This window comes from Lagenorhynchus albirostris, chromosome 10 (genome assembly GCF_949774975.1).
Source record: "Lagenorhynchus albirostris chromosome 10, mLagAlb1.1, whole genome shotgun sequence".
NCBI classification, from domain to species: domain Eukaryota; kingdom Metazoa; phylum Chordata; class Mammalia; order Artiodactyla; family Delphinidae; genus Lagenorhynchus; species Lagenorhynchus albirostris.
Window position 1 is genome coordinate 48,086,075 of NC_083104.1, and position 24,392 is coordinate 48,110,466.

Sequence of the window (24,392 nt, forward strand, 5' to 3'; positions counted from 1 at the left end):
GCTTCCCAGGGCTTACCTTCTTCAGTATTTCTGTGTTCAGCAGCATGTAAATGTCTATAGTACGACTTTCTTCTTTAGCCAACGCACTAAGATTACAGTGCATTGTTAGGCAAGAAATTCCTGGCTTTTCGCAGTCCTGAGAAGAACAAACAGAGAATAATCAAACCGTATTAAGAACAAAGACAAGAGCACAGCATTTATAGCACAGAGGGCTCTGTGAGTTTCTATTCTGCGGACCAAGGCCATTCCAGGTAGAGGAAATCCATAGGAAGATGCAATCATTCCTTCTTGCCACCAGAGGGCAATCAAGGGACTTCCTTCCTGGCAGGCACCAGAACATGCCTTCAAGTCTAAGCTCACTGGTGCACCCTACCAAAAAACTGGATTTGCAAGGAGAAGGAAGGGTTTTTTTTGTGTTGTTTTTAAAGAAACACATTTACATATTTTGGGAGCATTCCTCTTATGAGTTTTGAACACAAGGTGCATGTCCTAGATCATGTGATTTCTGCCTGTGAAGTGACAAATACACTTTCATGCCCAATTTTTAGGTTGGGCAAATTAAAGGGCTCCAAAGTCACATGACTCAAGAAACCACAGGAGTAAAGAAAAACACGTTTAACCAAGAAAACACACGAATTACAGCTAGAAACCTAAATTCCAAATTTAAGTTACAAAGGAGGAATTCTTTTGTATTGTAGGATCCAAAATGTGCAAACATACCTTCACGATGTTTCACATGTGGGGTAAAAATTTCAGCTAGATACAGAGTTGCATCCGTCAAACAACTAGATATCAGTATATCTAACAATTCTAAGGGCTTCAAAAAAAATAGCTGATCGGGCTTCCCTGGTGGCGCAGTGGTTGAGAGTCCACCTGCCGATGCAGGGGACACGGGTTCGTGCCCCGGTCCGGGAAGATCCCACATGCTGCGGAGCGAGCGGCTGGGCCCGTGAGCCATGGCCGCTGAGCCTGCACGTCCCAAGCCTGTGCTCCGCAACGGGAGAGGCCACAGCAGTGAGAGGCCCGCGTACCACAAAAAAAAAAAAAAAAAAAAAAAAAAAAAAAGCTGATCATCAGCATTATGTGAGTAAAAATATTCCAACCTTCCAAATGGCAAACAAAGTCCTACTACTTCCACTGGAAAAAAAATTGAGGAAGGAAATGTCAGCGAGACGTGCCGTAGCCGAAATAAGGAGCTGAAGAGATGTAACCAAAGACATGGAGACAGGAGGTTGTGGAAAAGCATCTGATTCCATCTTTAATACCTTCACTTTTAAAAAAGTTGAGGTATAACTTACATACACTAAAGAGAATAAATCTTAAGGATCCATCTTGATATATTTTTACATACGTTTATAACAGATCAAGATATAGAACATTTCTTGCACCTAAGTAGGTTCCCTCATGCCCATGACTGTCAATATTCCTCCAAAATTAACTGCTACCCTGACCTCCATTGTCATGGATAACTTTGCTATTTCTGAACTTCATGTAAGTCAAATATTACAACATGTGTCCTTTTGTCTCTGGCTCCTTTCACTTAATATTATATCTGTGAGATTTACTTATGTTGTTGGTGTTGCAGTTTTTATTGCTCATAATACACCAGTGTATGGGTACACTGCAATTGTTTATACATTCTCCTGGTGATGGACATTTGGATTGTTCCCAGTTTCTGGCTATTATAAGATTGCTGTGAACATTCTTGTCCATGTCTTTGGGGGATACAAGTACCCATATCTCTTGGGGATATACCTGGGAGTGGAACTGCTGGGTCATAGGGTACAGATATGTTTAGTTTTAGTATATACTGCCCAGTAGTGGTATACAAAGTGGTTGTATGAGAACCATCACTCTTGATTAGACTCATACTAGTGGGAGAAATGTTTAATTTTGTGCTTGGTGGGTTGCAAAGGTTTTCCCTTTGCCAGCCAATGGAATTAGAAATGTAAATTTAACACTTTGATAGAAACCTCAGGCTGAAAAATAGGAGTTGACTACAGTCCTTGTGACTTCCTAAGCCAATTGATTAAAACCAGATTTGGGAAATAATAAATGCCAAATAGAAGACTGGCTTCTCATCTCAGACTTGCCTTCCTAATGAGGACCACCCATGTTAACCCAAGCAGTAAGCAAATTCTTACCAAGACTTTTCTTCCCGACTTTGTGAAAAAAGCAAATATCGTATGGAAGATATTTTCTGGTTCTTGAGGGATGATACAGGGGGTTGGGTTTTTCTGGAAAGAACAGTTTCCCTTCTCCTGGCCCACCTGAAAATGAAAAGAAACCTGTCAGAGTGGTCCATCCCAAGAAAGGATCATGAGCCTGGAATCCCTTATTGTAGAGGAGGTTGCGGTAGAGCCCAAAGTCAACTGTTCCCCCTGGTCCATTCTCCAGGGGACAATAATGGCTGAAAAGCTGAAAGGCAGAAGTAGTAGCATCAACAAGGCCAAATAATAAAAAACGTGGATGCTAAGTTGTTAAATAATTGAGATGGCACACAACATGCAAGTGAGTTGTGACCAAGGAAGAGTGGACAAAATAAACTTTAAAAACATCCTTACATCAACTCTCTGAAATGAGCATTCATGTTCTTTGTCTGGAGAAAGAAAATGAGGCTCAGGTTAAATTACTTGCTAACAATCACACAGACCAGAACTCAGGTTTTAAACCGAGATCTTCTGAGTTCCAGCCTTTAGGCATGGCTCACTGTCAGAGGTTTTCAAACTGTGTTCCACGGAACCTCTAGGTGCTGTGGAACCCCTCAGTGGATTCCCTAGAGAGGAGAAGGGGCACCAAGCAGGACTGCTCCGGGCTCCCATCTCTGTTCCAACTAGAGCATCAACCACACATAATGTCATTTAAAACCAGGATTCTGCTACCAAAAAAAAAAAAAAATTTGGCATCCACTGCATTGAACCATACAGGAGCTTATATGCCCTGGGAACCCTTGCTGAGTTACCTGATTTTGCTTCTGACAGCTTTTGAAAGTCCAGTGGAAAAACAATGCTGAGCAACAGCAACATTAAAAAAAGATCAAAACAACAGTACATAGTCTTCCATGTTGGTTTCTTTAAGAACAATACTATTTTTGATGCCTAAACTGGGGAAATGTTGAAAAAAACAAAGCCTTCTTTATATATCATCATATCACACTGTGTGTAGTTGAAGCTTTGACATGACTTAAGGTCAAGTTGCAAAATTAATCGTTAGTAATTCATAATTTAGGATTGTGTTTACAATCTGATTTCTAACCAGAATCATCTACTTACACTACACTCTCCTATCTTTAATGCCTTTGAGTAAAATATAGTGTGTTTACACTGATTCAAGAATGTTTCAGCTTCTCATTCATGGTAGGGAGCAAGGTCTAGTTTAAAGTTTTTACATGGAAACTTCTAACTTAAGCTAACAATGCTAATCTTTGAACAATGAACTTTAAAACAAGATCTCCAAATTTAATCTCTATTTTATCTTTGGTCTGAACACATATGCCAGGATTTACTATATATGCCTGAAGATAAATAAGATGAAGGTTTATTTCCTCAAATTAACTCTTAGAAAATAGAGTGTTGCCTTTAAAAGTCTCTCATAGTTTGGGGACTTACTGTTCTTTAAAATGCACTGCATTTTGTTTGTTTGTTTTTGGCTGCGCCTCTCAGCTTGTGGGGACCAGGGATTGAACCCGGGGCCACGGCAGTGAAAGCGCCAAGTCCTAACCACTGGACCACCAGGGAACTCAAGGGACTTACTGTTCTTTAAAACAGTAAGTAATGTGGTACTCTCTCAATTGCTTTATTCGAACCACAAAATCTGGGAGGACACACCAGTCTGAAATGGTCTCAATCAGTGTTGGTTTTGGATGCTTTTCGAGGTCACTAGAAGAATTAATGGGAAGGAGGCAATGAGATTTAACATAGATGTGGTGATTATTCCTGGGGTGCAACTGTAAGTTGTGATAAATATTTTAAAGCTCATTTTTGGAAAGCCAAACATTGGCTGATTATGTCGTGAGAATCAAGAACAATCACTTCTAAGACAGATGAGAAAAACAACTGCTGTAATGTTATGCAAATGGGTATTTGTGTCTTACAATAAAATTTCAGCATCAAACATGGATTCAAAATGTTCCGCATTTCAAATAAATTAGATGAATTGAAGATGATATGCTTTGGAATACTGTCAACTAAAAAAGTGGCTTTAATAATGCTATCCATTGATCTCAAAAGATGCACATCTGCATAAAATCATTTTGTGAAATGTGTGAATAAAAACAGTAATATAAATTAATGTAGTATTCTTGTATAATTTTAAGTGTGCGACTACATGATTAGGTTAAGTATTACAAGTAGGTATTTACTTTTCTAATTTTTTTAAAAATTGAGGTTAAAATTTACATTCCCTAAAAATGCCCAGATCTTAAGGGTATAATCTGATGAATTTTGACAAATGAAATCACCCACATAACCACCACCCCAGTGAAGGGACAGAGCACGTCCATCCCTCCAGAAAGTTCCCCCTGGCCCTTTTCCAGTCAATTCCCATCCCCAGCCCAAAAGCAATCACAGCTCTGATTCCTGTCAAGTTGGCCAAAAATCTGTTAAATTTACCTCTTTAGCAAAGTGGTGGATTGTGTTCTTTGGGGGTTGCCCTCTATTTGGGCATATATGGCACCTCACAGATAGAAAACATTTTGTTCACTGAACATTTGAGAACTTGAATGTGTGTGCTCATGTTAATTCCAATCATATTTCACTCAGAAGCATGTGGGTCTCCACTTTTCCTGTTTGTCTTCTGGAGTGGACATTTGCTGAAAAGCCGCTGGAGAAACAGTCCTTCTGCAGCCCTGTGGGATTCATGTTCTTCTGTGGAGATGCCCAGGCCTGGACCCCCAAACACATTTGGTCTGGGTTGAGAGAGATGGAACTCTGAGTCTTGCAGGATGCATCCGTTCCTAATTAAAATCAGGGATGGGGCAGAGCTCCTCCTGGCTCTGCAGTGGGCGATTTGGGTTTCCAAGCAGGGAGGGGAAGTGTAGGAGCAGAGTCCCAACCCAGCCAGGTTCACTCTCATGCCCACAGGACACCAGCACCTTGGGGGAGGGTGCTGGGAACCACAGGGTGAGGTGGGAGGAGCAACCGGTGCCAACACATGGGGCACAGACACAGCTTGGAGCTCCATCTTCCTCTTTTCCCCTAGTGTCTTAGGGGCCTGTGAACAGAGTGATGACAGGGACGTGATGTGATCTGATGTGACATCTGATCTGCCTCAGGGGAATCTGGAGGAGGGAAGTGGAGGCTGAGTCTGTGGTGAATGAAAGTCTCAGCCAGTCGTGCTCCCGACTGTGGTTACATGGGAATCACTTCAATCAGAGGAAAAAACGTTTTTCCGGGAGGTTCAGGGTGGTCCTCTCTCAAAGGAGGCCGAAGGTTGCTCCGTGCTGCGTGGGTCTGGTTCAGACCAGCTAATCTGGTTGTAGACGCTCCCTCAGCTAAAATGAGCAACTTGGTCCCTGACCAGGGTCATGAGGGCAAGGGATTGTTCTGTGTGCATGGATAGAACGTGTGTGATGGACACAACGGTACCCGACACTTGTGCAGCCCTTACTGCGCACCCCTGTGAGGCGAGTGCTATTACTGTCAGCATTTTACAGATGGGGAAGCTGAGAGGCAGGGGGGCCAGGTCTCCCAGGGGGCAGGCAGCAGAGTTGGGCTGCAGCGCAGGTCATCCAGCTCCAGAAACCTGTTTGCAACCACTTCCCTGCCTCTTAGGTCCAGAGGCTGAGGATGGGGCTGGGGTAGGAGTCATGGAGGGGTGGGGGGTGGAGGCGGAGGTGGAGGGAAACCATCCCTTCCTGTTCTTACCCCAGTCAAAGGGAAGGAACCATGAGCCTACAAGCCCAGGAATCCCAAAGTCCTCCACCCTGACCCACTTCTGCTCCATGGGAGATAAAGTGCCTGCTGGCTGGGAGGCCAGGCCACTCCATGCTGTCTCAGGCTGGAAGGGAAACAGAGCATCCTGGAATGTTGTTTCTGGAAGGCAGCTCCAAGATCATACGGTCCCATGGCCTCGGCTGACAGTAAGGAACCAGAGGCCCTGAGTTCCGTGACTCGTCCAAGGTCACATGATTGGTTGGTGGCAGCAAGCGGCACCCAGTGAAGGAATCCTGGGGCACAGATGGCCTTGATGAACTTGACGGTCCTGGGCTCCTAACAGCTGATGCAGTTCAGGTCTCTGGGGCCTCAGTTTCCCCACTTGTGAAATTAGGATGGTGGCCTACGTGATCACTAAGGTTGTCCTCAGTTGCTAATTAAGCCCCTTGAGGATTCTCCTGCATTTTCATTAGAGCGGGGGGTCACCTAATCTCCCGCTACATAGATAAGCAATTACTGAGCACCTACCCCCCACAACTGGGTTCTAAGCACCCTGTCTGGTGGTAAAATCATCAAGGAGATGCAAGGTTTTCTTCTTGCAGACAATCCAAGCACTATGGCACTCATATCCAACAGCTTCATTTCCGTGGCTGGCCAGGGACTCTGCGGCCACTGCCCCCTGCTCATCCCTGTCCACCCACTTCTCATCTATTTTCCAGACTCTCTGAGTCCAAATGCTTCCCATGACACGGCTGCTCATCTTCCAGGACCTCTGGGAGCTGGAATAGGCCGTATCTACTGGAATGTGAATAAAAGAACTTTACCAAACACACAAAAAAGGACAAGAGACAGGACACAGTGTTAAGGCTGAATTTGGCAAAGGCAGCTATTGAGGGTTTGCTGTTGCCATTTGGCCTCCGCCTCTCCCCTCATCCTGACCCCAAAGAAAACATTGTGCAAGTTGAAACCAAGAACTGGTGGTGATTTGGGAAATTGTGGGGAGCCCAAGAGAATGGGGACATCACTTGGTGGCAGAGTCCGGGTCAGCCTGGGTCAGAGGAACCTTCATAGTCAGAAGTCTTCAAGGGCCCAGGCCTATCCGAGGATGAAGTGTCCTCAGTGCACTCCAGGTAGCCTGGCAAAGCCTCATTCATGAAATACTGGGTTTAAAGTATGAACTGGGGCTGATTCATGGGTAAAATACTGAAAAAGGGAATTAACTCTCTGGGTCGAATTTATCATTACCTGCCACCAGGTGGAAAAGGACCTCTAGAGCTTTTACTAAAGACTCTCTAGGGTGTGGTGGTCTGATAAAGGGGTTGTAAGAAACGGCATTTCCTGTGGCCTCTACTGAGGGGCCACATGTTGTGGCCTCAAAAGAGGGGTCTGTACAAGGTACTTATTGCTGTCGGCTGACCTAGAGTGAGAGAGAGGACACAGGTCTCTCCCAGGTTCCCAGAACACAGCAGCCTTAATAGAGTCCCTGTCCCTGAGCCTGAGGGACAGGAAAGTCCTCCAATGTGTTTTCTAAGTCTCTTGCTCCAAGCACATCACCCTGGAAACCAATTCCAGCTGCTTAAGGCCCCATCTCTAAGCAGATATAAATGGGAAAAATACTAGCTAACACTGGGTGCTATTCTAAGAGCTATGGGATACACTGAATCCTTATAACACCCACTCACAGAGGGTACTATTATCAGTAAGTGACATATAATTTATTATCTAAATGGGGATATTTTTGAGAATGAAGTCGGGGAGTCAACCAGACAGAACAGCAAGACAGAGACATAGATCAGGTATGAGCCAGGCACACTGGGACATCTGGTCTCCTGAAGTTTCACCCCCATTTTACAGATGAGAAAACCGAGGCCCAGAGAGGTTAAGGAACCTGTTATGTACCTGTCAGCTTTGACTGTGGAAGGAGTACCATCTCCAAAGTCTCCACCACGAAGCTCCCTGTCCAGCCCCACCTTCCTTGCACCCAGGATGCACAGTCTCTGTTCCATCATCTCATGGTTTATCCTTTCACAGCCCTCAGAGCAGGGCTCCTATTGTGATTGTCAATCTTGTCTACAAATTTCTCTCTCAGCCAACAAGTCAGTCTCTGTCATGAACTGCATCCCTGACTCAGAGGAGGTGGCATTGCAGGTGAATTCTGGAGGAAAAGAGAACCTCTAGAGAGTAAAGGGAGCAGGGGAAGGGAATTCCAGGCAGAGGAGAACAGCATGTGCAAAGGCATGGAGGTGCAAACAGTAGGCTTGAGTCTAGAGAGCCTGGGAGTTCAACGTGGTCAAGCATTGGATGAATGTTGGGGAGTAGTGGCCAGAAATGAGGCAGGTGAGGTGAGCCTGGACACAGAGGAGGGCTTTGTAGGCAAATCACAGAGGTAGGAAGTTATCCAGAAGGTGGATTAACATGTCTCAAAATTAAGGAACCACTTTTCCTTAATTATTGGTATTATTGGTATATTTTTGGTGTTATTGGTATATTTGGTATATTTATTATTTTTGGTATTACTGGTATTTTTTTTTTTTTTTTTGCGATACGTGGGCCTCTCACTGTTGTGGCCTCTCCCGTTGCGGAGCACAGGCTCCGGACGCGCAGGCTCAGCGGCCATGGCTCACGGGCCCAGCCGCTCCGCAGCATGTGGGATGTTCCAGGACCGGGGCACAAATCCGTGTCCCCTGCATCGGCAGGCGGACTCTCAACCACTGCGCCACCAGGGAAGCCCTACTGGTATATTTTTAACAGGCTAAAGCATGGATGTCCCCTTTCTACCAGCATCAGCCTCATTCCTTAACCATATTCCAGCTGGCTGGGTTCTAGGGATGGGAAGGGTCACCAAAGTGTCCCTGGCTTGATGCTCCCTGGACATAGTACATAGGAGATAAAAGAGAAATGGAAGATTAAATTAACAGAGGAATAAACTCAGTGACAACAGTTCTGCCCAGGAGCCAATCCTTGCGTCTCCACCAATGGGGGTCTTGGGTAAAGTCTGGTCTAGAAACTATGTTTGTTGGAATGACCTGGATTAAAGGGGGGCATAGGTTCATTTTTTAATAACATGTGTTTCATGTTAACTCACATTTATCTGTTAATCGTTGACTTTCTGTTCTGTTACATCCCTGGGCCACTTTTCCATATCATGTGACACCGATCACAGCTGATGGCAACTGGGTAAACATGACCCGTCCCCTGACGGGTCCACCTGCTCCTCTGAATTCACACGCCCCTTGAGCTTAAAAAAACCCAGAGAATGTTTTGAATGCCTACTTTGCTAATTCAATTACCTACTGCCTACTCTTGGAACCACGGTATCTGAAGATAATAAGTTCCCTTTCTGCCACGGGAGGCTGAACGTTGACCACAATGGCTTTGCCGATATTAATTTTAGGACTCCAATGTTTGAAATAAATATAGCCCTCATAAAAGGGTCAAGAAATGACACCAACTGGTTACTTAGGCCGATATAAGATGTTTACTACTAGAAAGAGAAATAAGAGCTACATATTTTCCATTCAGCAAAACCTAAACTGTGATAGTTTTTTTTTACAGTCTTAAAGAACCCTTTTTATCTTTTATGTTAAATCATATTGCTATGATTTTCTTGATATTGCCGAAAGAACAGTGAAAGATGACAACATTTTAATAATAAATCCTAAGAAAAATACTTTTATGTATCACCGTTCATTTCAAGACTGTGTAATGCAGACCCAGAATAACCTAGAAGGGTTGGGTGCTCAAAGTCTCCATTTATTCACTCTGATTTCTTCAACCGCAAAGACATTATAAAAACAGTGATAACCATCTTGGGTAGTTCCTTATAATGGATATGCCCAGCTCTATGTTACCTATGTATTTGAAAGGTTGAGAACACAATTTGTGTGTGTGCACATCATTTAAAGGTAGGAGTTGTCAAAGGCATCCTTTGGTAGACCTCTCTCAAGAGTTATGAATTCTTTTGCTTTGTGAAAAGGGTCCCCTTGCTTATCAGTTTGGCAAGTTCTGATTTTCTGATATTTACTTCTGTGTGTAGCTACAGACTTCAATGTGTTCCTACAAATAGACAAAAAGGAGAAGCATTTTGATGATCCCAACAATACAAGGTAAGTTAATATGAGGTTCTAGCTTTGGACAGGCCCTCCTAGCCTCACTCCGCAAATAAAGAGCTGAATTCTGGTTTTGAACTGAAATGTGTAAATGAGAGCACAGAACAGCCGTCCATAAATAAGAGCCCGTTGACAAACCTGCAGAGTTGGAAATGGAGCAGAAGGAGCAAGAAATGTAACAATGACCTAGTGCCTTTTAATTTCTAGAAAGGGAAAGACAGCAACTCAAAAAAGCCTGAAAAGACCATAACTTCAACTCCAGATGTCCTTTCTCTTTCTAGCTGAAAAGTTATCTTCTAAATGAAAGACTTGCCTCCCCAACCCCCTTCCCCATCCCTTAAGGCCATCAACACTGGGAAAAATTGCATTTGATCTGAAAGGTCAGTGTGTTACTGAGACCAAAACTGAAACAGGAAACAAAGGGGCAAAGCCTCAAAACCAACATTCCAGAGGAAAGAGAGAGCACGATCCATCGTACAATTTTGTCCTCTGTATGAATATGCTATTATTTCATAAAAGATATCACTTCTTATCATAAAAGGCAATGATTTTTTTCCACCAGCTCTAGGGTTTGGCTAAAATAATGGTGTTCCTCCCCATCCCCCACACCCTTTTCCTCTGGGTGTCACAGGCCAACATGCTGAAAAGTCAAGAGTGCAGGCCACCACCAGGCTGCCCTGTAAAACAGCGTTCATTTACATTTTATCAGAGAAAGCCAAGTCTCCCCCACCCCACCCCGGCCCCGCCCCACGAGGCCCATTTCAAAGCACGGGGATGGCCTTTTACTGGAGTTTAAGTGATACAGATGGGATGTAGTTTCAGAGAAGCAGTGACACCAAAGAATTTCCAGATGTGGTCAGATTCTCTTTAGCAAAAAAGAGAGACATAAGAATGTTATCTGAGTACTTGATGTGCGTGCCAAAAATACTTCCCTTCCACAGATAATGAAACATTTTGGAAGCAGAATGGTTTGTTGATTTGAACAATAAATGAGTCAGTAGCCCTGATATGGGACATAACACAGTCCCCGGAATTGTACTGGCTTATTTAAGCTCCGGTTCTAACTCTTGGACCCATCTTATAGTGAAGAGTGAAGCTCATACCCATCTTACGTTAAAGGATAAAGCAACACACCTATGGAATCACTGAGTTATCTCTGCATTTATTAGATGCATCACTTTATTATTCCTCTTTTACCAAAAGGTAAATAACAGTCATTTTCTGGATGCTATGTTTCAGGTATAAGCATCTGTCTAACCTCTTACACTGGTTTTCTGAGGGGATACGCATCAGAGCAGTGAAAAGAGAATCCTAGATGTCACTCATTGAATCTAAAGCTTTATTAAGACTTCGTGAGAGTCCTGAAACATGCTTTTGGTCATATGTTTAGGAGAAGTTAAGTGGAGTTAGCACCCTGACAGCTGGGGAGATAATGGCTTCTCAGTATCTAACAAGGCTGAGAAAGTTCCTTTTGGTCAGAAGAGGCTTGGTGGGTCTATCAGAAAGGAGTTTTCCTGTTTTCGTGCTTCTGATACACACACAATTAGTCCTCGGCAGGTTCAATGAGAACCATGTGTTTCTGGGCAATGGCTGATGTGTTCTGTTTATCCTCAGTGAGATTTCCTGTTATCAACTTTGCTAACAACCCATCACCCCTGCAGTGACAGGGCTATGTTGCTCTTAAGGAAAGAAAAAAGGAAGAAGGAAAGTAAACTGCATAACCACCAACTTCTAAGGCTCATTTGTGTTGGGAGACCAGAGAACACAGGCGCCTCAGCATCATCACGCGCATGCTGCCACAAAGCGTTAATGCTTCTAGATGTCACAGCAGCCCTGCGCACGAGCCCTGCAACCCCTGATAGGTGGAGCCCTCAGCCAATGGGGAGCTGGTCTTACTGCCTTGATTCATTCGCTCTGTCCACAAGGGCTAAAGGGCAGTCTCTGAACCACACTGTGCACGCGCAGCCCAGGCTGGAGCTCATCCCCACCTTCCAGAGGGTGCAGCTCAGGTGTAAGCTTGCCCAGAAACACACACGCTTTCTCCCTCCAGCCAAACTAAAAAATTGACCCAAGAGCCCAGGAACGTAACTCTTGCTCCAGAATTCCATCAGCCATCTCCCCTAAGTGTTTGGCTTCTGTTGAGAGAAAAAAAATTACAGCCAACCTAATTCTGACCCATTTCAGGACCTGATTATTCAACTCACATTCAGACATGTGCAGAAAGAAGGAAAAATTAAAAAAATGGTTTGAGGTCATCACTGAAATCAGCAGACTTGTGTGTCTGTGTGTGTGTGTGTGTGTGTGTGTGTGTGTGTGTGTGTGTGTGTGTGTGTGTGAGAGAGAGAGAGTGAGAGAGAGAGAGAGAGAGAGAGAACGTCTTCATAATATCTCTGATCAAAATTTGTGGAGTTTAAGTTTGTTCTTCAAAGCCTTCATTTCTAATAAGTGATTCAGCCCCTTATTTCAAAGTTTTACATTTTTACTTTTTCCCACATTGAAATTAAAGCAACCTCTGTTGTGGGTGAAGGGAAATTGTCAAAACATCTCTACTCAGGGATTGAAATTCAGTGCACATTTTCCGAGTTCCTGGAACGTATGAGGTGCTCATTAGATGTGCAGCAGGGTGTGCAGGTGTCTAAGGACACACACCCTATCCTAACGCCCAGAGAAATATTTGTGATGGTGATACTAACAGAGTGGGAGTAGCCAATACTTTCATTTATTTGAGCACATACTGCATATAGTGCATATGTGCATAGAGTCCGGGCACCAAACACTAGGGATGCACAGAAAACAAGGCAGCTGTGACCTTTACTTCCATGGTGTTTTTAGTCTTCTGGAAGGAGACAGACAATTAAAAACAGTCATTTCAGATAGTGGTGAGTGCTATGAAGAAAACAGCACACAGGGTAATGGGACAGAGAATTGATAGGAGGTTTGCAACTTTAGCTAAGGTGGTCAGGGTAGACCTTCCTGGAAAGGTGAACTTTGGGCTCAGATCTGCATTATGAGAAGGAACCAGCCATGCAAATATTTGGGGGAAGAGTGTTCTCAGCAGAGGCAGGTGCAAAGGCCCTGAGGCAGGACGATCTGGGAAGGCATCTGGGAGGGCTTGCGGGAAGAAAGGATGTGTGAATTGGGTCTGGAGGAATGAGTGGGCTTTCCACAGCCAGAGGGAAGGGAAGGGAGAAGCATTAGTAAGGTCAGGAGGCCCAGGGAAGTGCATGGTGGGTGGGTCAGCAGCCTTCATGGTCCAGAGTGGCTGGAAGACAGGGTCAGGGGTGAGGTTAGGGGCAGAGGAGGTTGCAGAACATGGCCTGGAAAGGTGGGAGGATCATGCAGAGTTTTGGACCTCATGGTTTTGGCCACTAAGATCTCCTTGTTGATCTTTTTACAGAGAACCTCAGGGTGTCTCTGAGAGCTACACTGGGGAATTATTAGGAGTAGAAAGCACATTTTCAAATGGTAAATCAGGTCCTCCCTGCCAGAGTAATAACCGTTTGTGATGAGGAGAGCTTGGATAAAAAGGCATAGTACTTGGGGCTCAGTTTTGTTTTAAGTAAATTTGTTTTGTTTTATTTTTTGGCTGTGTTGGGTCTTTGTTGCTATGTGTGGGCTTTCTCTAGTTGCGGTGAGTGGGGGCTACTCTTCGTTGCGGCGCGCAGGCTTCTCATTGCCATGGCTTCTCTTGTTGCAGAGCATGGGCTCTAGGCACGCAGGCTTCATTAGTTGTGGCTCGTGGGCTCTAGAGTGCAGGCTCAGTAGTTGTGGTGCACAGGCTTAGTTGCTCCGCGGCATGTGGGATCTTCCCGGGCCAGGGCTCGAACCCGTGTCCCCTGCATTGGCAGGCGGATTCTTAACCACTATGCCACCAGGAAGGGGCTCAGTTTTGAATTTTTATTTATTTAGGTACTAAGAGAACAAAGAGAATGGCTTAGAATGGGAAAAAGAGAACTAAAGGAACTGTGATATTTTGGGGAAGAGAAGTGGGAAGAATGACTAAGTAACAGCTCAACTTCTCCACAGAGGGAGCTAGGCAACTGTTTTCCATTTTAACTCAGAAAAGGTCGGGAAATTAGAGCATGATGAACTGAAGATAGTCATAAAAAATGGGATTCAAGGCATATCAGAATGGCTTAACCTGGAGAACTTGTTGGAAGCACGGTTCTGTTGTACTGGGGAGATGTCTCAACTGTATTTTGTCCAACGGCAGAGGGTTGGATCCCATAGAACCCCACCTCCACCCCATCCACCCCAGGGCTGGAAATCCATCTGCCCCTATTGGAGAAGGGTTTCTTCCCCTCCCCGCTTATCTTCTCATCACATAAGCGGTATTATTAAAAGTTAATTTACATGATACCATTTAAGTTACAGGATATCAGGGAAAAGAATGAATATCACCCAAACACTTGGCATCCTAAGGAGGGTTTCTAAGCCTTGAATTCTTGTTTGCAGGAACCTCCCAACCAGGATGAGTGGTGATTTGGTTTAGGGTGAGCCCTCGAATTTCTACAGAAAAAACAGAATGAAGGAGAGGAAGAAATTTCTACAGAAAAAACTGAGAGTGAAGGGGCTTGTGTCTCAGAAGACAAACTTACAGTTACCAAAGGGGAAAGGGGGGTAGGGGGAAGAATAAATTAGGAGGCTGGGATTAACATACATACACTACTATGTATAAAATAGATAACTAACAAGGACCTACTGTATAGCACAGGGAAGTCTACACAATATTCTGTGATAATCTATAAGGGAAAAGAATCTGAAAAAGAACATACATACATATACATATACATATACATATATATATATATATATATATATATATATATATGAAACTGAATCCTTGTGCCGAACACCAGAAACTTACATGATATTATAAATCAACTACACTTCAATTAAAAAAAAAAAAAAAGCATGTGTTCACCAAGAGGGAAAGTAGTAGACACTGAAAAAAAAAAGTGAGTTTGCTTTGGGTTATTTGCTGGGTTGCTTTAAAGTGCCAGGCTTGGCTTATGTACAGGTTATGTCTTGGCCTCCAGCAAGCCTGCTGCAGGGAGATTTCTTGTTGCAACTACCCTCCAAACATAACTAAGTCATAAAACCCAGGACCTTCCTCATGCAAAATGTGCCTTAACAGCCAGCCAGCTTCAAAAATCAGTGTTACTGTCAACTGCTGTGGCCAGCGAGATAAGTGATTCACTCTGGGAAGAGAGCTCCCCCAGAGTGAGTGCTGACGAGTACACACAAAGAGACTCCTGGTTTCCAGTTTGGACTCGGACACCACCACGCAGGGGCAGCATGCGGGGTTGGAATTGCAAAGGAGAGAAACCAAGTAGCGCCAAAATCAAGGAAAGAGAATTATCAGAAAACACAGACTTGGCAAGGCCTTATGAACAAAGAAGATCACCTTACAAACTCCTGCGACAACTTGGGTCCTCCCCCACCCCAACCCTGAATGAAGGTCTCAGCAAGACCTGCTCTGACATCTCTATGTAAAATCAGAAACTTCCCCACTCTCACCCCCTTGCCTCCTTTATTTTTCTCCAAAGCATTTCGTATTATGTAATGTACTATACGTTTTATTTATTACTTGCCTCTACCAGAATGTAAGCTACGCGAGGGCTGGAAATTATTATTTTTTGTCTGTTTTGTTCCCCATAGTAACCTAGTGCTTGCCATAGGGTGCATGCAAAGCATTTGCTGAATAAATGAAGGTGTGGATTAAACCACCCCTCCACCCCCCAACAGCCTTTTGTGGCAAGGACTGTCGTCACCATTTTATAGATGAGGAAAGGGAAGCTCGGAGAGAATTAAGTAACATGCTTTAGACCACAGCTTAATGTGCAAAGGAATCACTGGGGATCTTGTTAAAACACAGATTCTAATTCACCAAGTCTGGGTGGCACCTGAGATTCTACCTTTCTCCATTTCTCACTTCCAGGTGATGCTATGGCTGCTGGACAGCTACAAGTCCAGACAAAACGGTGTTATGAGGCCTTGCAGGGGCTGTACGGTTTAGTGGTCAAGAGCAGACATCAACCTAGCTATTTACTGACCCTGTGACCTTGGCCATCCCTTTTGTCTTTGCCTCTGTTTCCTCATCAAACTATCATGAATATTAAAAGAATTTGTCCAGGTAAAGTATTTAGTACAGTTCCTCATCTATAGTAAATTCTTAATAAAAATTTATTATCATTATTATTGTTGTTATTAATATTATTACTACTACTTTTTTAGCCTAAACCTAACAGCTCCTTCTCAGAATACTAATGGAGTATTATTATTTTCTACTTCACCAACATAGGAAAAGCCTACATTTAAGCTGAGACCAATGACCACTCACATCTACTATCAAAAAGTTAGAAACGGGCTTCCCTGGTGGCGCAGTGGTTGGGAGTCCGCCTGCCGATGCGGGGGACGCGGGTTCGTGCCCCGGTCTGGGAGGATCCCACATGCCGCGGAGCGGCTGGGCCCGTGAGCCGTGGCCGCTCGGCCTGCGCGTCCGGAGCCTGTGCTCCGCAACGGGAGAGGCCACAGCAGTGAGAGGCCCGCGTACCGCAAAAAAAAAAAAAAAAAAAAAAAAAAGTTAGAAACTTCTACTATATATACTATGTGAGAATTCTGAGGCAGGATCTGAAAAGTGGAATTGTTGGTATTTGTATTTTAAATTCTGATAGTTACTGTCAAATTGCCCTTCACACCAACAATATTTGGGAGTGCCCATTTGCCCTCATCTTAACCAACAATGGATATTAAGAATCTTTTAATTTTTTGCCAGTTTAATGGGGGGAAAGACCTCATTTTCATTTGAGTTTGCATTGCTCTGATTACTGATGAGGCTAATGTTTATTTGCCATTAAATTTTTTTATATGTTTATTTGTCATTAAAATTTCTTCTGTGAATTTCCCGTTCCTATCCCTTCACCCATTTTTATAATTTTTGGCATTTTCCTTATTGATTTGTAGAAGTTATTTATATATTATTTGTCTGTGAACTATGTTGCCAGTATATTCTCCCAAATATCTTTTAGTTTTGTTTATGATGTATTTTGATCACACAAGATTTTGGTAATTGTATAGATTTAAATTTGTCATCCTTCTCTTATGGGTTCTAGAATTTATGACTTGCTTATGAAGAAGAGCTTTCCCATCTAAAGATTATGAAAATATTCAGCACTTTCTACTAATACTACTTCTTCTTCTTTACATATAATTTTTTCATCCATCTATTTTTTTCTAAGTGAGGTACAGGTTTTCCGTAATTTCTTCCCAAATGAATAGACAATTTTCTTCATTTATTGTGAAGGAGTTTATACACCTCGATTGTTTGGGGTGATTATTTCATCAGATATTTCTTCTGCTCCCTCCTCTCTATCCTCTCCTCTGGAACTCTAAATATGTGTATTTTGTTATGCTTTATGGTGTCCCCAGGTCTCTGAGGTTTTACTTGTTTTTCTTTACAGTTGACCCTTCTTACCCACAGATGCAGAACCCACAGGTTCTGCATCTGTGGATCCAATCAACCACAGATCGAAAATATTTGGGAAAAAAAATTCCAGAAAGTTCCAAAAAGCAAAGCTTGAATTTGTTGCCTTCCAGCAACTATTTATGTAGCATTTACATTGTATTTACAACTATTTATTACATAGCATTTACTTTGTATTAGTTATTATAAATAACCTAGAGATTATTTAAAGAATATGGTAGGAAGTGTGTAGGTTATAGGCAAATACTATGCCATTTTATATAAGGGACTTGAGCATCCATAGAGTTTGGTATCCATAAGGCAGTTCTGGAATCAATCCTCCACAGATACTGAGGGATGGCTGTATTCTCTTTTCTTTCAGTTCTTTTTTGGTTTTGCTTGTTTGTTTACTGACTTGCCAGGACTATTCTGTGGAGCCTGTTTCTCATGAAGTGTGTAGCCTCTAATGTCTCTGCTCAGTAATTTTTTCTACACTTGTTTTTATTTTTAAACCTGGTTTCCTAGAGGTTGTCCTGGATCAGTATAGCTTAATGATCAGTCAATGTTTGGTCAGAGGCTGCACAGAAATACCTTGATCCAGTAAGGCTTCCACCCTTAGCCGATAGACCTGTGTGTGGCTTGGGGAATGCATTCAAAGGTCAGGCAGTTTATAAGTGTGCCCAAGCTTTCACTTGTGGCATTCACAAAGCCTCATATTGAGTCAATTGATTCTCTTGGATTTTCTAGGGAGACAATAACGTTGTTTGCAATAGGGATACTTTGGTTTCTTTCTTGACAATAAAGGTTATTCATTTCTTTTTATTCCTATAACATCCAACACTGCTAAACTGGAGAGACAAAAGCAGGAACTCATGCCTCCACTCCACAGGTGGGACAGCTCCTAATGTTCCAGCATCAGGTTGGAGTTTTCTATAGATTCTGATAGGGGACCTTTGTCAAGCTGAGGAAGTTCCCTTCCATGCCTTCCTTACTAGAAGTTAAAAAAAAAAAAAAAAAGTGGATGTTAAATTTTTGACTTTTTAGAAGCCCTCATCAAGACAACCATCTGGTTATATCATCTTTCATCCCTTAACTATTAATAGAATGAATAATGTTAATTTCTTTATGGAGAATCAACCTAGCATTCCTGGATTACATCCTTCTTTACTCAGGATAGATTCTTCTAAAAGGAACTGATTTGCAAACATTTATTGAGAATTTTTGTATCTGTTTTCAAAGTGAGTTGGCCTGCAGTTTCCTTTCCTGTGTTGGTGCCCATTCTCCATTTCTAGTTTTGGAATCATGGTTATGTTAGTATTCTAGAACGAGCTGTTCCATCTTTTTCTACTCTCTCCAACAGCTTATATAACAAAGAAACTATCTGTTCCTTGAAAGCTTGGTAGAGCTTACCTAAATAGCTACCTGGGTCTTGTGCTTTTTCAAGGCACAAGTCTTTGACTACACTTCATTTTTCTTTAATTATGTAAGTTTCAGGTGTACAGCATTATAATCTCATGTCTGTATACTACTCATATTTTTTCCTGAGGTAATTGGTCTAGTTGGATTTTTTACCTCATAACACTTCTTTTAGGCTTTTTATATTTGTGGGCATTATATTGTGAAAATAATATCTTATAATTTAAAAATCTTCTCCATGTGAGTGTAGTTCTTTGATCATTTCTAGGGTTGTTTTTTGGCATTACCACTCTTTTTCATTTCCTGATCAAATTTGCTGTAGGTTCATCTATTTTACTGGACAAAAAAAAGCCCCCGTTTTTAGTTTTATTGATGTAGGATACTTTTGATCTTTTTCCATTCCACGACTTTTGCTTTATCTTCAATGATATCTTCACTTTACTTTCTTATAGTTGAATTTATTTTATTGTCATTTTACTAGCTCTTGCTGTCAATTTAAGTCACTTATTTTCAGTCTTTCCTGTTTTCTGTATATGAGTAGTGACATTTTCTTCTGTGTGGGTTTTGTCTACAACCATTAGTTTTGATATGAACAAGCTTTCACTGTCTTTCATTTCTAATTTGTTTATCCCTTCCTCTTTGATTTCTTTTTTATCTAAAAAGTAAATTAAGATGGTGTTTAAAAATTCCCAAGTAGTTCTGTTTTTGGTTGGTTGTTTGGCTAAACTTTTGTTGTCAACTTCCAAGTTTATTGCATTGTGGTCTGAGAATGTGGCTTGTATTACTTTTACTTTTGAAATTCTATTGGGATTTGCTTTTGTGGTGCAATACGTGGGTAATTTGTGAATGTTCACATATGTTTGAAAAGAATGTGCATTCCCTTATTTACATACTAGGAACTCTACTAATTGCTCCATATACATTAACTTCTTCCATCCTCACCATGTGAAGTAGATAGTCCATTTCACAGAGGAGGAAAATAAGCTTGGAGAATTTAGGTGACTTCCTCAAGGTTACCAAAAGCTGGTAAGCAGGCAAATACTAATGAAACCCAGACATTCTGACTCATTTTGGTTTTTCTCTCTCTAAGAGATCACAATTGTTAGCTGCATTATTCAAATACTCATGATTTTTGAGGAAAGTGTATTAAAATTTCCTGCAGTAACTGTGAATGTGTAAATTTCTCCTTGTTTTTCTGTCAGGTATTACTTTATATGTTTTTTATAGCTATGTGATTGGTTATGTAAAAATTCATTTATATTACAAATAATCATTGGATTGTATCTTTTTTTTTTTTTTTTTTTTTGCGGTACGTGAGCCTCTCACTGTTGTGGCCTCTCCCGTTGCGGAGCACAGGCTCCGGACACTCAGGCTCAGTGGCCATGGCTCACGGGCCCAGCCACTCCGCGGCATGTGGGATCTTCCTGGACCGGGGCACGAATCCGTGTCCCCTGCATCAGCAGGCGGACTCTCAACCACTGCACCACCAGGGAAGCCCTGGATTGTATCTTTAATCATTCTGCAATACATTTTTTGGGCCCTGTTTAACAATTTTTTGCTTCAATTCTATTTTGTTTGTTATTAATATTCTTATGCCTGTTTTCTTTTTGTTAGCATTTGCCTTATTTTTTTTTGAATGCCTTACATTATGGGTCATTTTTAAAGGTGTGTCTCTTACAAGTAACTTATGCCTGGGTCAAAAAAAAACCACATCTGAAAGTCTGTCTTTCACTAAGGCATTTAATTCATTCTCAGTTATTCTGATTATTGATATATTGATATATTTGGATTTATTCTTGTCATCTCATATATATATACATGTAAAAATTTTGTTTCTCCTTCACCTGCTTCTTCATGAGTTCTTTCTTTTTAAGTGCTTCTTATTCTTTAGTGGTTTGGATGTCCTACATTGCTTTTATTCTTCTAAGTTGCCATTAAAATTTTTGCATGTTTAAACTTTATTTTTATCAAAGCCTTGAGTTAATTGGTACACAAACTTTTCCCCCAAACAAGACAAGAATCTTGGCTTGCTTTCACTTCCATCTTGCCAGCCTCCTAACTCTTATATTGAGAGCATTTGGATCTTCATTCCAGATTGTTAAAAGTTTAACTGGCCTTTTTTGGGTCTTTTTGTACTACATTCTTGAGAAATCCCTCAAGTTTCCAGTCCACTACTTTATTCTTTTATATCCATTCTACTACACAGCTAATATACTAAGGTTTTTATTCGAATGATCAAAATTTTAAATTTACAAAACTCTTGTTTATTCTATTTCATGCGAATACTGTCTTTTTGCATCTCTCTGAAGACATCAGTCTTGTTCATCCTAAAATCTTCTTCTGTTTGCCTCGTTAATATACCCTCTGGTGTTAGTTATTCTTTTGATAGCAGTTGGTGCCTCACTGTCCTGGGGTAGATGCTAAGTGGGTGATTCTTGGTGGTCTGCTCATCTTCTGTCTGTTCTGTTGACTGAGTCTGCCTCTGGTGACTGGGGAGTGGGCAGTGCGCCCAGGAGGGGTGTGCACAGTAGTACAGGGGGAAGTAGATCTGACTACAAACCCAGCTCTATTACTTACTAGCTGTGTGATGTTGGGCAAGTCTTTGAGTTCTGGTTCCTTAACTTGGGATAATGACCTTACCTTATGGAGCTGCTGTGTGGATTAAATTTAACAGCACATAAAAAAAGCCACTAAAGCCTCAGGACAGCACTAAGTGGTATTCATTTTTTGTCAGTTATTCAGGAGAAATTTTTTCACTCTTTAGCCTTTGATCAAATGTGATCAATTTGATGGTCCCAACACCGCTTTCATTAAGCAGATCTGTCTTCCCCAGATCATCCTTGGGGAAAACAATTCAGTCCTCCATTTCTAAGTTTAAGCTACTGTGTGGTCACTGATATATCAGGTGCATCTTTTCTTCATAGGGATATGGAGATCCTCATCACAAATTAATTAAGGTTCCAGTATCAACTGACTCATTTTGGCAGAAATTAGATCATGGGCATCCCTGTCTGGTGCACATGCACGGGGGGGGGGGGGGAGGGGGAAGGTTATAATTTACTAAGATATAAGTCTTGCCACCAACTTGGATATTCTAATGAATACTGGTATTGATATTATATTGATATCAATATCCTAATGGTACCCTATGGCAAAGTTATTGATGTGTCTCCTTGCAATATTATCCTTCATTCCCACCCAACTTTACTTCCTGGAAATCATGTCAGTTCTTTAGAATCACTGCCCAATAGTAGGGACAGAACAAACCAGAGAGGTAAGCCTTTTCAGATAGTTTTGCAGAAGGAAGAAAGAAGGGTATGGTATTCATTTCATGTTTCTTCTAGATTACTTTTAGAGTTTTTTCAAAGACCCAGGACTTTCACCTGGAATAAAGTTCCAGCCCTTCGCTCTCTGTAAGTCATTTATGACTTTTTTCTTCCTGCATATTATTAGAAGCCAAACCCCTAAGACTCCTTCTCCAGTGTCAGAAAGTTGCTCACAGACAGGTTTTCAGTGTCAACACCTGAAGCTTGAGCCCTGAGACGACCTCCCATCCTTTCCCCTGAACCTTCATCCCCTGTGAGTAAACTTAAGTTTGGAGCAGGATCCCACCCAAGTTCAAAAGGTCTTGCCTTCATGAGCCATAAAGCTTGACACATGTGCTACCTTGGCCCTCTCTTAGGCCTGCCTGTGCTCAGGGTCTCTGCTAAAAGGCCCATCTCTGCAGCAGGCCCACAACAAAGTGAGGTCGTCACATTTTCCAGGCAGGTTCCTATCAAGCTGTGTGAGAGAAGCTGTATCCTCAATCCAAACAGGAACCTTCTCTCAGAAGCAAGTGCCTATGGCTTGTCTCACACGGGTAGTCAGGCCCACAGAAGCCACTCTCCCCTGCAGCAGCCTGATCATTTGCCGGCAACATCTACGACGTGTGCTTAGCCTTGGGGAGCAGGGCGCCTGGCCTTCCCTAATCCTAAGTCAAGAGAAATGAAGGTGCGGGTCCATGAGCAAACACAGATGATACACCTCAGAAGGAATGATGCACCCCAGAACCTCATCAACTGTCACGGGAAATGACAGTGGTTTAGCACTCCCTGTCACACTGCCAAGAAATCCATTTGCTGTATGCCCTGCAGAAGGCGCAGAGAACAGTCACCTTTGCCTGTATGTATAAGAGGTGGGCAGAGAGAATGGAGAACCAGGTAGGGCCTCCACTGTACTCCTACACATGCTGACCACTCCCTCTGTCTGGAATGATCTCATCACGTGTTCTCCTGGTGAACATCTACACATCCCCTAAGCCCTGACTCCAAAAGCCTGCTTTGTGAAGCATTTGCTGTCCCCTCCCCAGGGTGGGGTCCATACCTCTGTACATCCCTGGGTCTGGGTGTGCCTCCATGACTGCATTTGGTACATGGCACTGCAATTACATTTCACAGATCTGCCTCCTGCTAGACTGAATTTCTGCCAGTGTTGCATGATTTATTCCTCTTAGTAGAGCCTGGAACGTCATTGGTGCTTTCTCTGCCAGTGTCTGCAGAATAAATCAAGGATGATCTAGCACTTGTGATGATTTTTATTTTATTTATTTATCTTTATCACTTCAACTATCAACATGCACTGTACCTCTTGGGGAAATGTCTACTCTGCTATAACTTTTAGTTATTCATCTTTATTTTATTTATTTATTTATTTTTCGGCCACACTGCGCAGCATGTGGGATCTTAGTTCCCCAACTAGGGATCGAACTCGGGCCCCCTGCAGTGGAAGTGCGGAGTCTTAACCACTGGCCCGCCAGGGAAGTCCCTGTGATGATTCTTATTTTAGATGGGCCGGAGAAGTCTGTCATTCTTCCCCTCTCTCACTCTCTCTGTTATTTTCATGGTCCTCCCCACTAGGCCTCCTGATGGTCTCTAGGGTCGTGGTGGCCTGCCCATGCTTTGGCTGTGCTGTGGGGAGTCGAGCGTCCCCACAGGACTCGGCACAACCCCAGTGGGTGGCAGGCAATGGAAACTGTAGGTCGTTCCTCAGGCCACCACCAAGGCTGTTTCTAAATAAAACACAAGCAGGGTGGTGGGGCTCGGAACACTTGCTCTAAGGGAAGGAGATCAGGAACCTCAGCTGGGTGGACATAGAAAGGAGTCTCACTGCACTAGGCTTCCTATACTAATCTCTCCCACGTAAGCAAAGACACTCTCCACTCACAGGCAGCTTGACCTCAAAAAACACTTCGGGAGAACAAAAGACTCTCTGGTGAAACGTAGAGGCAGGCCTGTCCTGTCCAGGGACCCTGGCTGCAGCCCCTGATACTTCTGAATGAATTCTGAACCAACAGTTAGAAAACTGTGTTGCAGAGTCGGGGCCTTAGGTGGGGTGATAGCTCAGACCCGTGGGGTCAGCCAGTATGCCCACCCTCAGCAATCTATACAGATGATGGATACCACGGGCACTGTTGAAGGGAGAGAAACAATCTGAGGGTCCCGTGGTGTGTGGGGAGGGATGGCAGATATGTCCTCTCTCAATGTCTGCTCT

The 24,392-nt window shown here is 42.8% G+C and overlaps 1 protein-coding gene across 1 annotated transcript in view; it reads right to left on the reverse strand.

Moving 5' to 3' along the window:
- The window catches only part of ITGA9 (integrin subunit alpha 9), a 350,494-nt gene that overhangs the window by 36,168 nt on the left and 289,934 nt on the right, over positions 1–24,392 (reverse strand). The window contains exons 23-24 of the mRNA XM_060163908.1: positions 2,145–2,270; positions 17–136 (exon numbers count right to left, since the gene is read on the reverse strand). Of these exons, the coding sequence (XP_060019891.1) occupies positions 17–136; positions 2,145–2,270 (246 nt within the window). The remainder of the gene's footprint in view (positions 1–16; positions 137–2,144; positions 2,271–24,392) is intronic.